The sequence below is a fragment of the Scleropages formosus genome, chromosome 7, assembly GCF_900964775.1.
Source record: "Scleropages formosus chromosome 7, fSclFor1.1, whole genome shotgun sequence".
In the NCBI taxonomy this organism is placed as follows: Eukaryota; Metazoa; Chordata; class Actinopteri; order Osteoglossiformes; family Osteoglossidae; genus Scleropages; species Scleropages formosus.
The window spans coordinates 9,552,920-9,569,159 of record NC_041812.1 but is presented as its reverse complement, the minus strand read 5'-3'; the positions used below and the strand labels follow the sequence as shown (position 1 = coordinate 9,569,159).

The 16,240-nt window shown below is 44.8% G+C and overlaps 1 protein-coding gene across 1 annotated transcript; it reads left to right on the top strand.

Moving 5' to 3' along the window:
• The first annotated feature begins 7,818 nt into the window (after nucleotides 1-7,818).
• LOC108937654 (OTU domain-containing protein 1-like) lies at nucleotides 7,819-9,254 on the top strand. The gene has a single exon (XM_018757691.1). The coding sequence runs from the start codon at nucleotides 7,945-7,947 to the stop codon at nucleotides 8,953-8,955; it is 1,011 nt and encodes a 336-aa protein (XP_018613207.1). The 5' UTR covers nucleotides 7,819-7,944; the 3' UTR covers nucleotides 8,956-9,254.
• Nucleotides 9,255-16,240: the final 6,986 nt, after the last annotated feature.

Genomic DNA, 16,240 nt, shown 5'->3' with positions numbered 1-16,240 from the left:
GGCGGGGGCGGGGGGCGGCGGCTGTGTCCGTGCTGCTCCGGGGGGGCCCACGGAGCACAGTGTGTCTGGGGGCGGCCGGTGAAAAGACGGGCGGCTCCATGTCTTTGTGTGATTCCCCCCCCCCCCGCGGACTGCGCCACTCCGTGTCACCAGGATCACATCACACGTCAAGGCGGTGAAGTCTGCAGGCCGGGGTCCACATGGAGCCCATCAGGTCCTGTGATCGCGCGGCCCGGCCGCTATTCAGGGCCCAGACATTAACAGGCCTCTCCATGCCTGTCACACCCGGGGACCACAGCCGCTCAAAGGCTTTCTTTCTCTCCCTCGCGCTCCTCTCTCTCCCCTCTCACTCGCTCTCTCTCTTTCTCACCCCCCCACCACCTACCCCTGGTTTTGTTTTGTTTTATACGCCTCTGTTTTCATTATGAAAGCGCTGGCTACATTGTTGGTAGGGGTCACAGTAAAATAAAGAAATCTCACTTTTTAATATTATGAATGCGTTTTTGTTTTAACTGGAGGGAATCCAAATCGGCGGGTCTCCGCACACTGCGCGGAAAAAGGAGCCGTTTCATACAAATAAAAACCGAGCTCTATGCAACTGCGCACTGAAAAGAAAACTTATTAAAAAAAAAGATAAAGGAAGAAAAAGAAAATTAAAAAGGGAAAAATAATTGCCCTTTGAGCCAAACTTCAGATAACCCGAAGGCTGCAAAGTTCAGTGGCGTCAAGGGGAGAAACAGTTCAGTATTTGGTGTAGAGTTATGCGGGGGGGGACACATGAATGCCAACTGTTTAAACGAGTGGACGAGAGAGAGGGCGAGAGGGACGCCAAAGAGTCAGAGGCATACGGGGTCTGCGTGACACCAGCTGCTCTCCACCCGGAGCGTCGCTGGGGCCTGTGGCTGAATCCGCCAGTGGGGGGACGCCTGGGGGGACAGCAGGGGGCGTGACCGTCAGTGTGCTGCTGGAACACAAGCACACATAGACCCGGTCTGTAATAATGTGAGAATAAATAAAGTAACAAATTCTTTGGAAAGTAACGGCATAAACATGGGCCAGTGGGTGGGGTAGCGGGTACAACTTCCATCTTTCACTCGAAGGACCAGAGCCGAGGTTCAAATCCCACTACAGCTGTAGTACCCCCGATTGTTCCCCTGAATTCATACAGATGTCAAAAGTTACCCAGCTGTATCAATGGGCGAATCGCTGTAAATCGTTTAGTGTACAAACTTCAAATTGTAAGTCACCTTGGAGAAAAGTGTATGACCATATGCATAAATCATAAATAAAAAGGGAATAAAGCTCGGTGCTGGGGCGGCAGATAATGCGTTGGCCACAGTTGCTGCCTTCTGCTCTATGGAGCTGGGTTTAAATCCTGCTTCTACTGTATTACCCTTGAGCAAAGTTCAAGCTGATGCAGTAAAAAGCACTGTGCTCAATGATACGTGCATCATTGTAAATTGCTAGGAGAAAAGCGTCAGCATAGAGAATAAATTCATACATCCGAATGAATGAACCATCCGAGAGATTTCCCATTTCCGAATTGCGAGTCGAAGCTATATTCTGAGGTCCTCCGCTGACCCACGTCTCTTTAATTCTGTCACTTTTGGCTTTATTAGCCATGGTGATCCGGTCTTCACCTATGAAACCTTCACCCGGGGTTTACCCTGTAGCCGCGGCGCCGCTGTGCGTCCTGCAGCGGTACTGCGGCTGATTAGCTATGCGCTCTCCCGCATCCTGAGAGCTCTCATTAGCACAGCGAACAAAGGGCGCATTCTGCGGGGCCGTGGTCATCTGTTTCACTCTGAGTGGCGCGTTTTGTGTGCACGCTCTCCCCGCCATCTGCCCGCGCCTACGGCCTTTCGTTGGGCACAACTAAAGGGCTTGGGGCAAGAGGACCCGCGAGGAGGCCTCCTAAGCACCATTAAAAAACTGCAATTAAAGAACGGCAGCTCACCTTTTGACACCTAATATCTAATTAATGGTGATTCCCCCCACCCCTCGGAAATAAAGGCATAAGTGAAAGTGCGGCGAAACATCGATTCCCCTCGGCAGAATACTACCTGCTCGCCATTCTGCAGTCATGAAGCAGCACTCTAAGCCACCAAGCGCCCTTTCAGGCCCTCAAAAGGCAAGCACTAAAAAATGATTGCGGTCGCATTGTTCACCTTTCAAGGCCCTAAGATGAAACTACTACATCCGTGGAAAGTGAAAGGTGACTAACGCAGTCGTAGAGCCTTAGCGGCAGCACTTCCAGAGTTAATGAAAGGCCTGAGGTCAAGGAGAGCCGCGGCACACGTTCGCGAATACGTGTTTGTGTTCAAACACACTACCATGGTGACATCCTCTCTGAACACATCTCAATGGCCTTGCATGCAATGAAATAACCAAAAACCTTTTTTTTCCTATGGCAGTTTGCTTTCTTGTGTGAAAACCTGAACTCTAAACCTAGAAATAATATGTGATAGTATTAGTGTCTCATCTATAAATCTACAACGTATTATATTACAGGCAAATAACAAATGAGTCGGCTGGTGCGTTTGAATAGAATTGCTGACTGACCACTTCTTCATCACAAAGTACATCGCTAACAACACTCTTATATTGCTCATTATTGACGTGTTGAATCATTTTTTTGTTTGCTTTTGATCTTAGTATTTTAGTTGACTTTAATGCATTATATCTTGTTCATATATGTGTTGCATGTGGTGCCTTGTCTTTTGCTTCGTTTGTATTCCTGTGAACATGTTCTGCCTTCGGGATAGAGTGTTTTAGAAGACTAAAGTGAAACACTGGAGCTGTGAAGAGATGGCTGAGCGGTTAAGATGATGGACTGCTAATCTGTTGTGCTCTGCACATGTGGGTAAATAAGTATAACCTGCTTCTGGAAAAAAGAGTCAGCTAAGTGAATTAATGTATAATGTCCATAATGTGCACAAAACTACTCATGCTTATTTACCCATGTAAACCACTGTATAATTTTGACTATCATTTCAGAGAAAGCACCTTGATCAAGGGTACAGTGGGACATGGGATTCAAACCTGGACCTTCAAAGTTCAAAGCTCTAAACACCACACCACAAACTGTTCTATCAAAACAGCTCTCAGTAAATCACTCTGCAGCTGTTTTTCCAGAGATGCCAAATACTCAGGTATGATCGCTCAATGGAGGTGTTTTTTTAACACGATCAGAAAAGACAAGATCTAACCGGAAAAGAGAAGGATTCAAACCCACACATGCAAAGTGAAGTCCATCACCTTGACCACTCAGCCATGACATCACAGGTTATGTGCTACAGTTTATTCTTCAAGGGGCAGCTGGTAGTGTAGCAGCTGGTGCTGGTACCTTCAGATGTGAAGGTCACAATTTTGAATTCCACCTACTGCAGTAGTGCCTTTGAGCCATGTACTTCTCAACTAGAGAGCACATCTGAATGGATGGATCAGGAGACCTGGATCATACAGTGCAACAGAAACACACAGCTGCAATGGACTTAGATTACAGTGTGGTTGGTTTGGACGATTTCCACCAAGTTTTCCCCCTACCTTCTGTTCGCGATGTAGAAGTAAAGTGAGATCTTTAGTGCATTGGGGCTAGGGGGGTGGAGATGCGACGGCATAGCAGGTTTGTGTGGAGAGTCTGGGGTTCAAGCCCTACTTGAGATGCCTTGTGGCGGACTGGCATCCCATACACTGTGTGTCCGCCCTTCGTTGCCGGGTAGGCTCCGGCTTGCCGCGATCTCGCTCGGGACCAGCGATTGTGGACATTGCATTTCACTTAGGAGTGATTAGGCAGGTTTATTACGTTAATATTTATTACCTGATTTTTCCAAGGTGACTTGGAGAGTATTGGATTATTATATTAACCAACTTGCACTGATGTACCCATTTATACGGCAGAGGTGTTTTTTTATTGTCTCAATTTATGGTAAATATCTCAATTAAGAGTCTTACAGCAGGAGATGGAATCTGAATGCAACCCTTCGATTAGAAAGTGATGGCTTTAACCACTTTAACACATATTACAACTGCAAGTTATCCAAGGGCCACTTTTTTACCGCAAAGTATGTCTGTAATTATACTGAACCAACATTTCCAGTGTTGTTTGGCACATTTTATTATTCATTCAGTTTTCTAACACCTATACAGTTCATACTGTATATTTAAAAAAGTTTTCAAAATTTTCCAGATTGGTCACATTCATTTCCCTGTTCAGTTTGAAGGGAACATGCAGCAGTTAATTAGCTCTAAAATATCAGTGTCATTAAAGAAAACAGATAAAAACACCAATACAGCTCTGCCTATTTAGTCATTTGACTCTGCAGGGGTTGCGTGTCTCAGCACTAAACCTGACCATCTACACGGGCCGTGTGGGACACGGTTGCCATGGTGTTGCCATGACACGCTCGATTAAACAAGGCGGTCGAGCAGCAACCCTGAACTGAGAAGAGGAAGTTAAGTGGTGGAGACAGAGGGAGCAGGATGTCATGCAGAACGGCGTCCGCTGCTGAGATTGACGGCTGCAGGACACAGCGGAGCAGTCATAACAAGCTTTCCTTGAATTCACCTTTTTAATTTTTTCTTGAAAAAACCACTACCCCATTAAAAATGTTGTTCTTAACAAGAGGGAAGCTAAAGACTGACCACTGGTTGGAAACTTCTGAGAAGGAGAAGCATCCCAGGTTTGTTGAGGAAGGATGGGCTGGAAAAAAGAAAAGATGCTTTAAATGACCCAATTGAAATTTAGCAGAAACCTGTGAAGACTGCTGCTTTATGACCACTAATGAGACAAGTGAGGAGCATCAGAAGGAAACTGCTCAGCTCACAATGTTCACAGACAGAAGTGGACAAATGATCCTCTGAAAATGCATCAAATTCATTTTAAAAATCACACAATACATGAAAAATTTGCCAATGTGATACCTATTAACTGTATTTACCATGTTTAAATTCAGCATAGTTTTGTTCGATTTTACTTACCTTTTAATAGTTTCCTTATTATTTACTCTTCATTACGACTTACTTTTATTATGTACTTATTTTATTATATGATTTCATTTTTGTATTTTACTGTATTACCCCATTATATAATATTTGTATGCTCTTTCTTTTCTTTGATTAACTTATGCCTATGACACAGCCTCCTGTAGAAATTTCTCAAAAGCACCTCTTACTGGTAAATTTCACTGAGTGGGATTGGATGTAGAAGTTCTCAGATGGCCTTTTCTTAAGAGTACAAGTAGGAAGACGAGTTTTGGAAGTATAAAAAGATGGCGAAGAGACGTGCATGTCTGTACGTCTGTGATTGATCACACATGGTGAGAACTGTATTAAACCACTAAAAAGCTTTATTGTGCCTTATTGTTCAAACTCCGAAAACCTTGACTTGTATGAAAAAGTTTGGTTCAACACTGTATACCAGTTAAAGTGTTCATATGAGTTTCATTTTCAATCTCTGCCCTGATGTACAATGAAAATGACACCAAGGATGAAGACAAGAGAACAGGGCACCACTAGTCATACAGAACAGTCACTCAGAGCCAAAGGCAACAACTGTTCTCTTAACACTCGCTCTTACTCAACACACACCCTGGAAACACTACACACCAGACACCAGCAATCTCATTCACAGTCCACATCCATTCACACAAGCTGTATATGTCACTGAACAACTAGGCATAAATCTGGTTATTCACCTCTATGCCATCTGCTGGGTGTTTATTATCACCATTTTCATTAGCACATAAGTAGCAGGAACAGTAATAGTGGATTCTGTATGATTATTAACTCTTTATCTGACACTTTCTCCAAGGTGACTAAGCTACTTACAATGATTTACTCATTTATACACACACACACAGCCTGAAACCACTCGTCCCAAGTGGGGTCACAGCAAACTGGAGTCTAACCCAGCAACACGGGATGCCGGTCTGTCACATAACACCCCAAGCAGGGCTCAAACCCCAGATCCACCAGAGAGCAGGCATAGGCCAAACCCGCTGTGCCACCACCGCCCCTTTACCTGTTTCTACAGCGGGGTAATTTCACAGTATAAATGGGTAAATAACTGTAACTGTTATTAACTATTGTTTTTGTTTTAGCTTGTTTTTAGATAAAGATAAACTGTAGGTAGCTTAACATAATAAGTTGCTTTTGGAAATGGAAAGTTCAGTGAGATTAAATGTATTGCACTGCTGACAATAATTCTTTATCTCACCCCTTGAACTACATTTACATTTATATTTACATTTATTCATTTAGCAGACGCTTTTGTCTGAAGCGACATAGTACATCTCAGCAAAAGTACAATTTATTATACATTAAGAGAAAGAGACATGGCTGCAGACTTGAAAGTCTCAAGCAAACCTAGTTTGTTACCTACCGCTTGCTGCACCGAGGTTCATCATTTGAGAAGTTGCATAAGACACAGGATGGAGGAATCCCGATACCCTCCCACCATTTTTTTTTTTTTTTAATATTATTGAACAAGAGTAGAGGCTGAATAAGGTTGTATCTGGGGATGCTTATGGAGTTACGATGCATGAACAGTTACACCGTAAATGAGCTGGAGAGATCTTGGGCGAAGTGGATCTGGAAAAGGTGAGTTTTCAGGCCCTTTTTGAATGTAGTTTCTGCAATTCCGAGTGTCGGGAAAGGTCATTCCACCATAACAGGCCCAGAACCAAGAACCTCCAGGCTTTACCTTTCGTGCGCGAGACCACCAAGCGAGCAGAAGTAGATGAGTGAAGGGGCCTGGTCGGGGTGTAGCTGTTGATTAAGTCTTGTAAATAGCTGGGAGCAGTTCTATTGATGCATTTGTAGGCTATAACTAGGGTCCTGAATTTGATCCAGCCAGCTATAGGAAGCCAGTGCAGAGAAATGAGTAGAGGAGATATATGGGAGCGCTTTGGCAAATCAAACACAACTCGTGCAGCAGCATTCTGTAGAAGCTGCAGAGGTTTGATGGCATTAGCAGGAAGGCCACACAGGAGAGAGTTGCAGTATCCAGACGGGAAGTCACCATGGCCTGGACAAGTAGTTGGGCGGAGTCAGAAGTGAGGTAAGGACGGATCCTACGAATATTATGTAGGATGTATCTGCAGGACCGGGTTGTGGCTTCGATATGTTGAGAGAATGACAGACTCGCATCAGTCGTTACTCCCAGACTCTTAGCAAAGGAGCTAAGAGCTAATTATTATTTAGTGCTGTGTCATGATTGTACAATACACTACTTGCAACGATTTCGCCATTAATGCAGCTGGGTAATTTTTGCTATATTAATTGAGGCTAAGGCCTTTGTAGAAGGGAACTTCAGCAGGATGAGGGAATTGAACCCAGGAACCTTGAGGGAATGTGACAGCCCTAAGTCCTACACCACCTGCTCCTTGCTGCACATAATTATAGTAACAGCGCAAATGGCTGGGTATATAGTACAATGCATTGTATTATATAAAATCCACAGAGGCTACACTCCTTTTCCCCACAGTGACACAGTGGGCCCATGTTCATCATGCATTCCTGCATCCTGACGTACTGGTTGTATCTGGGGCTCACACCCCACCCTGCCCGACAGTTCTGATACCTTCCTCAGAGTTCTCATTCACAGGACCGCAGTGCAGTTGCATTCTTCACATCTCCAATTTCATTACGGTCCCCGTGACGCACGATGGCTAAAGTTGGATCTGGTGTGTCACCAGCTGGACTCTGTGGAGGACATTCTCCATGACAGAGAGGGTATTTTTGACCCCTGCTGTCATTGGTGCTTGGGTCCTATAAAGGAGGAAGCTCTGAGATGCAACTGCATAGCCGAGACTTGAGCCCTGGATTTGGGGGAGGTTGCATCCATCAGGAGTCCTGTGAAGAACTTCACCAGAAGGAGATTGAATCTTTGACCTGTTTTCACGCAAACTGAGAAGAAGTGACGAGGATCATATCCAAGAGGAAATGCCAGCCTTGTCCTGTTACGAGTCTTCTGAGGGACATTCTCCCTTTCCCTGCTCTCTGGAGATCATCATCTCTGGACCCAACGGGCTGAAAAGAGTGGTTCCCGTCTGCCTCGTGAGAGAACCGGGCTCAGATCGAGGTTCGCATTCACTGTATTCACTGCGTCCTAGACGAGTGCAGTGCGAGGAGAATGACGAGGAGAATTCCTACAATGGTTATCCTGAATGGATAAACGAAATTCTTGACCAGCTGAAAGTCAAAGTGGCGCCTGCTGTTGAACAAAAACAGATGGGTGTCAGGCTGACCGCAGAGAGCGTCCCCAGACTCATCCAGGAACCGCCTGAAGGAAGCCGGTCCAGGATGGGGGCTTTGGAGCGTTTTCCCCTGGAGGAAGAAAGCCCCCTAGAATTTAATAAAACAGGAAATGAAGATAAATTGAAGAATTACCTCACAGAGGTTGAGAAACAGAACGAATACCTGCAGGACAGGTGCAAATACCGCTTTCAGATCATCCCCGATGGGAACTGCCTTTACAGGGCGATGAGTCAGGCTCTCTACGGGGACCAGTCGCGTCACGCCGAGCTGAGGGAGCAGACCGTCTACCATATAGCAGACCATCTGGAGGAGCTGGGACCCACCATCGAGGGAGACGTCGGTGGCTTCCTCATCAGCGCCGCCCAGGATGGGGAGTGGGCCGGTTACACGGAACTGCTAGCTATCAGTCACCTTCTGGACACCAACATACACGTCACCACGGGGGGCAGCCCACAGGCACCCACAGTGTCCAGCATGGTGCATTGCCTGGGCCCAGAGGACCCATCCAAGCCGTCCATCTGGCTGAGCTGGCTGAGCTGCGGTCACTACGACGTGGTGCTGGACAAGCGGCTGGACAACCCAGAGTACGAGGCCTGGTGGAGGCAGAGGCAGCAGCAGCAGCAGGAGGAGGAAACAGTCAAATCGCTGGCGGAGTCTCTGTCCCAAATGTACACCGAATACCAGAGTCACTCTTGACTGGCCCTCTCAAATCTTTGTCCGTTTTCCGCTCTTTATGTACACTTGTGACATAGACAAAGAAGGTTATTTATATATAAATTATTTATAAATAAGGCTCTTTATTTTTCTATTTCATGTCTAATTGCTGTCTTAATTGTCATTGTCTGACTTAAATAAAGTTCAGTTTTCATATTAAAAAGTGAAAATGAATTTCTGAACTGGTCTGAATGACACCTGGGACTGGTTGTCATGCTCGCGTCAGAGGGAGGCGGCGGACCCAAGTGCAGAGCGATGATCGTGGTGTCTTCGGGGAAATCCAAGAGAGGAGGTCAGAGGACGGGCAAAAGGTCTTCGAGGTGCGAACGTCGTAACAGGGAGGATCCAAAAGGCGAGGTCAGTGTTCAGGCAAGAGGTCGATAATCCAAAGGAGGCAGTAGATCGGGGGAACGAGGTACGGGTTCGGGGAAGGCGTTCAGGAACAGGTAAAGGGCTGGAGAAGGTCGCTAACTAGGAGGCAGATCAAGGTTCCGCATCAGCTGGCTGTCCGACGCAGCCTTTTATGCTGCGATCTGCGTTGAGTCACAGGTGTTCCGTGTTGGTCTGAAGGTGTGGGCGTGGCACTGGTCCCTGTGACACACAGGGTGGTGCGCGGTTTGGGAGGTGACAGGGGAGGGATGGAAAAGGCTGGACTTATGGGTGGTTTCTTATATTTTCTGTCCATATCAAACTGCCCAGTTTTCAGCACCAGCACTCAAAGTGCTCAAAAGAAAAATTTCTTCTTAAACTGAAACTTCAGCCCAGACTTCCCCAACTTGCTTTTTCCTCTCTCTGGGGCCATCAGTCACTATTCACTACTTTTGTCTTGGGCAGTGCAGTCGCACAGCAGGTAGCACTTGTGCCTGACAGTTCCTGGTCTGAACTTTTGAGCGTGGGTTTGAATCTGCCTCAGCCCGTGTGAAGTTTGTGTGTTCTCATGGGCGCTCTGGTTTCCTCCCACAGTCTAAAGGTGTGTTTCAAACTCTAAATTGCTTGTGGTGTGACTGAATTAGTGTGCATGTCTTCTTGTTCTTGTTGTTATTATTGTTGTTGTTGTTGTTCTTCTTCTTCTTTTATTATTATTATTATTATTATTATTATTATTATTATGTCATCTGTAATTATCAGACATTATCTGTTTAGTGGAACAGGTTTCTTACCTTTGGTCCCCAACACTCAAACACACAAATAGTTTATTCGTGTTTAATTATATCAGTCATATATTCAAGGCACGGGCGTTTTTTTTTTTTAGTTATTTTGCTACCGAAAAACCTGATGAGACCAAATGTCAGCGTCACATTTAGTAATGTTTGCGTGTACGTCGAAAAATGTTATTTCCATCAGAAATGGACGTGATCAAAGACGCAGAAAGAAGGCTCATTTCTCACGTTTGTCTTCCCTGTCGTGTTCAATTAAATGTTAGAAATATCGTTTAAAAAAAAGTCACTTGTCATCACATGGAAGTCGTTTTCCCTCCTAACTCGGCGCTGTAGGTTCTCAGAAGCAGTTTTAATTTTTCTACAATAAATTAAAAAGCGGATTTTGTCCACCGCAGTTTTTTTTTAATAAACATACGATAATAATAATAATAATAATAATAATAATAATAATAATAATAATAACGACCAGACTGTTTTACCCCCTCTCGTTGTCTGGTCGAGTAGCTTGGTCTGTTAGAGTCGGTTTGGGGGGTTAATCCCCCACATGTGAGACATGCCCCTCTCCTCCTGTTCTCCTGTCTAAGACCCATCACATCCCCCAATCGCCCTCGCTCCATAAAGACAGTCTGGAGGTATGTCCCCCCCCCCCCCAACCCCGCCCCCGCACAAACACAAGCGTTGTTTCTCCTGTACGAGTCTGCCCTGGGGGGGCAAGCAATATGGCGCTTTAATTAATCTCCGTGTCTGGTCCTGCCCCTGTCCCTGCCCCTGTCCCTGTCCCTGTCCATCCCTCTGGCAGGCGCCCTCTTTCGCTGTAGGGTGAATTTGCCTGTAATTTGTAAATCTGTGTATCAAACTCACTTATATAATCTGCACTAATACAGGATTTGGAGGCGGACCGTTTTTATTAGAGGTCCCATTTAAAAGTGTCAAAAGTCCCTGAAATCACTGCCAATAAAGATCTTTTTTTGTCTCCCTTTTTTTCTGGTATTATACTGTTGTCATTTTGTGGTCATTATGAGGTGGAACGGTATAATTGCAGCCATAAGTGAGAGTTGAGCACCGACTGATTGCCACTTTATGGCGCTTATAGGAAGCGCTCTAACAGCGAAACCACGTGTACACATCATGTCAGGTATCGTTAAATATTCAGATCATTTGTACGTCTTAAAACAGATTATGAATGAATTAATGAATGAATGAATGAATATATTCGTGCAGCTGCAGCACAGCAAAACCTCTTTTCACTGCTCTCCTGGTCCGGGTCGTGTTGGTCCGGAGCCTCTTTGGGAATCACTGACCGCAAGATTAACAGCCTTCAAGTTAAAATCAAGTAATCAACTTATCTGCTGGATAAAAGTCGTCGTCACAAACGATGAAACGGCAGTTCATCCGTAAATAACCTATATATAGGTGGAGGGTCCGTGGACCCTCTGTTTCTTTTAAGATTAATGCAGTATTTATTTATCTCAGTCCGTTATATGATAATTATATGACTGATATTATGGAACGATGTTGAAAAAAAGAAAAGAAGCAGTTAAAGAAGGGAAATATGCGTTTCAGTCATCACTCACTCTCCATCCACTCAGTCATCACTCACTCTCCATCCACTCAGTCATCACTCACTCTCCACCCAATCACTCCATCTCACGCCGCTATTCGCGTGTTAGTGTCTGCACTGCCACCCTGTGGTGGAAAAATGTACCGCAGCAAAAACTACACCGGCCGAAGAGAGCAGACTTTTACATCTGTGAGTTTCTGGTGTTTCGCACGTTCCAGCAGCAACGACGAGCACAGCAAACAAATAATGTTTAAATAATGTGAAATTGCCAAACCAAACCGCCTGTTTTTAAACAGTAATCCACTGAAAGCTAAAGAGCTGATTAACTGCAGTCTAAATGAGTTGTTAAGGACATGTTGCAACGCTGCTGACATTTCTGGCTTCACCTACACGACAAGAGCTCATATTAAATTGAAATGAGGCTCATAAGACCATAGCGGAGACGGTGCCAAAATGTTACACACAAAAGAAATGAGGTCAACAGGCTGTCTGCCCATGTTTTTAATCAGCAAAGTCAGAAATGGGCAATAAGCCAATTACTTCAGTTTGGGGGGGTGGGGGGTCTACATTAATTACATGGTGGTTCATCATCGCCAAGGAAGCCGGATTATTGTAAATTCTCATTATGCTGCTCTGGACCAGGCCGTGTGTTAAATTGTGGAGCAAAACATCTCTGAAATGCTGAGCAAATTACCCTCCCAGTTACCTCCCATTTCAGGGCTCCTTTAGGTGACGTTTTAAAAATCAGACTTGAAATCCGAAGCCGAGATTTTCTGAAACTGTCAGTCGCCGTCAGAAACTGAACTTTCCTCTGCTCCGTGGGGACCAGATGACAGACAAAAATACACGCTATGGTGAAGTGGATTAGTTGGCAATTTGACCCACACACTGTAAAATGGTATTTTAACATAGGCATCAAATTAATCCCTTGGGCCCGAAATAGTGGGCAGGGGGCCAAAACGAAGCATAAAAGAGAAATGTTTAAGCCTGGCCAAAAATGATCCAAATGGAGAGAAGAGCTGCAGTGTCAGAAACAAGTAAAGCAGCTGGTCTATGTCGCGCATGTAGACTGTGTTTGAGGAGACAGGGCGATGTGAAGGAAATGGGTGAAAATGGGGCCGTGCTGCTGAGAGCATCTGGGGAAGAGGAGGGGGTCCGGGATGGACTTGACTCTCCAACACAAGATCAGCACGGTTCCTTCCTCGTGTCTCCAACAGAGGGCAGGAGTGAGATGCTCACAGACCTGATACAAGATGTTTAGGGGTGGTACACAGGTGTTCTGGTAAATGTATCATTTTTATGAGCACACAAGAGACAATGATGCTTCCTGGATGAGCGCTGGATGTGCAATGGTAACCTGGTCACCAGGGTTACTGGGAGCAGAGCCCAATATTGCTATTATTACTATTAATTAGTCTTTAGGTGGGGGTGCGGGGAGATTGGCCGGGGCCTGCCATAGGGTTGGTTTGGGGTTCAAGTCCTGTTTAGGGTGCCTTGCTGTGGTCTCACTTCCCATTTGGTGTGTGTCCCCTCCCTCTCCAGCCCTGCGCCCCGTGTTGCCGGGTTAGGCTCTGTCATGCCGTGACCCCATTTGGGACAAGCGACTGTAGACAGTGTGCGCGTGTGAGTTCGTTCTTTAGCTGATGTCCTTGTCCAGTAGCAGATACATTACATTAAACTCTCTACATGTGGGGCTCTCGGGGTGAAGATCTCATGGAGCGTGTCTTCTAGTCAGCCTCAGACTCTTCAGGCCGACCATAGCCTCTCCAGGACCACAAGGTCTCTCAATCAATTCTCATCAGAGTTGCAGAGAAAACTATGAAAGGAAATGTGAATGGAGGGAGGGAGGTGTGGAGTTTCACACTCCAGTGGCTTTTCCTTTCTCCTGCAGAACACCGTTTCTTCAGTGGAGCGAAGACGACTGAACTTTTCACACCTCCCATAATATTCTCACACTGTCTGATGTTGAAAAAAAAGGAAAAGAAAGCTCAACCAAGGTTACGGGATACAAGCCTGCATTCGAGGGCTCCAGGTCTGGCATTCGGACGGTTCTCTGCCAGCTCATATTTGATTAAAAGTATGAAAAAGATTACTCTTTGATGTTTGCTTAATAAGGGTTAGTCGTGTGTGAGGGAAGTAGGAAGCCCTAAGCCCTGCAGACAGGCCAGTCAGACCCTTCCAGGCTGGAGTCCATCTCAGACCTCAAAGCCGATCCAGGTTCTCCGAAGGGAACCGGGGCACAGTGGGAGCAGTAGAGAAGTCGTTTCTGGTTCCGGACCCAGGTTCAGCACTGACATTTTGAGTTCCTTTTTGGTTTTTTGGTTCTTACATTTTTTTTTTATACCATTACTCTGGTGCCCCTTAGACTTTAATCTCAAAATTAATAAATGTACACTTGTGCATACTGTACGTGACCAAAATATATGCATTATAAAAATTATTTTCATTTTAAATATAGCTACACGCAGATCATGAAAGGGAAATAAAATTTAAATTTATAAAGAAGTTTTACTGTAATTATTTATGTATAACACCTACGTTATATGCCCACAGAACACTAATTTAAACTTCATAGAAAACAAAGCTTATTTTCAAGACGAGCCTTCAGAGTATAAAAAGAGATGCACTGTTTAGTGTGCAGAGGCACCATTTGTTTAATAGAAACTGTTACCTCGGAATATGAAACATTTCAGATACAGGGGTGCAATGTGTCGTACCACGTTTACAAAATGTATAAAGCGCTAGATCTCACTGAGTTTAGTAAGAAAACCATTTGTTTATTATTAAGGAAGGTTTTTATTTTTTTTTATTTTAATTGGAAAATTTGAAGCCCCCAGATTTCAGCACCCTTAGGTCTAGGAACACTTCATCATAAACCTGGCCCCGCTTTGACCGAAACAGACCTTTTCGATAAGCCCGGGGTTTATGGCCGTACCTCACTGAATTCCCCTTCCACGAAGCCATCCTTCCATGTTTGTGCTATAATCCGTCCGCATTCCCTGGAGGATTTCAGAAGGTGTTTTTAAAACAGTGGCATCTCTGGCGCCTCTCAGACAAACACAAAACTAGACGAATGAGACAAATCCAGTGTAGTTAGGAGGCACTTGGGCAACTTTCGTGAGAGCAAAGGAGGATCTCCGCACACGAAACCTGAAAGGATTATAAGGTTTTCCAATGGAATTTTGAGACAGGAGGGTAATCCCATTCTTAATAAGGTCTTTCTGCCACTTTGTTTTTCTCAGTATGCTGGAGACTGAGAGGAGACGGAAGAAAGAAAGACTCCTCAGTGTGTCTCACATGTCCGAGGCAGGGCATTGTCCAAAGCACCACCGAACCCAGCCGATGTTGCTGTGCGTGCTGTCCCCTGGACCAACTTCACTGTTCACTGCACACATGAAAATTTCACAACGTCCTCTCGCTTTGGGTGTAATCCTGCGAGGCAGTTCACTTTCAGAAGTATCTTATATGCAAAGCTTTGCATTAGTTTCACTATTTTTTTCTGAATTATTCTGCACGCATTCAATGTCAACATACAGATTTCAGATGTCATAAACAGTCATCTAGATCCTCAGCTGCTGCTCCCACTTGCTAGTAAGACTTACTTTTAGGGAGGGCATGCAAAATTCACACAGGCTAGGCTGGATTCGAACCCGTGTCCAAATGTACAGCCCAAGATGAACATGACTAGGTTTGAAATCCTAACTTGATAGCTGGGTGTCGGGACTCCTCCAGGAAGACTTTACTGCTCCATCTCATATCGCTTCACTTTGGCTTTTCTGTCAGTGATGAAGCAACAGCCCGTGATGCTGAAGGGAGCGAGACGTGGGACAGACGGCAGAAGGTCTGTTCAGAGCTACCCGAGGAACTTAAGAAAACCAGCTGTCACAGCAGAAGAAGTGGTCAGCCACACCAGCACAGGGCCGATATGGGATGACCACAGACCACTCTGGTGCCTCGCTGACTGTGCGGTCAAACACACAACCTCACAACCACACAAACTATGGAAACAGGAAATGAGAATAATGTGTACAAAATGTTGCTGTCAGTAGTTTCTCATTAAGTTAAACCCCCAACAAAGTAAACATGTACAGGGTTTCAGACACCAAACAGTCACAGGTTCATTTTATAGTGAGGACCTCCCATCAGTCATGGCCTCTCAAACCCTAACTCTTTGGTACCCTGTTGTACCCTATTGTACCCTACTGTACCTAAACCTAATCTGCTTCAATAACAATTGAATCACTATATGTGAGTTAAATGTGAAATTTCTGCTTAAAACACACAAAAAGTAAGTACGGAGTTCAGAAGTGTACAGTAAGTATAATTCTGCTGTAGCGCCATAGTTGTGTCCCTATGAAATGTCATATTATGCAAATTTGTGTAAAATGAATTCTATAGTAAAATGGGGCTAAGGACAGAGAATACTAAATGCAGTAATCATCACCTATAAAAAAACTCAAAATAAACACAAAATTAAAATATATGCTGGTGAAAAACCTACCAAGAACATAATCTGTTGAAAAATAATAACACTACATAGAGTTCA

Coding starts and splice junctions, on each gene's coding strand:
- LOC108937654 (XM_018757691.1), top strand. CDS start 7,945: ATGCCAGCCTTGTCCTGTTACGAGTCTTCTGAGGGACATTCTCCCTTT.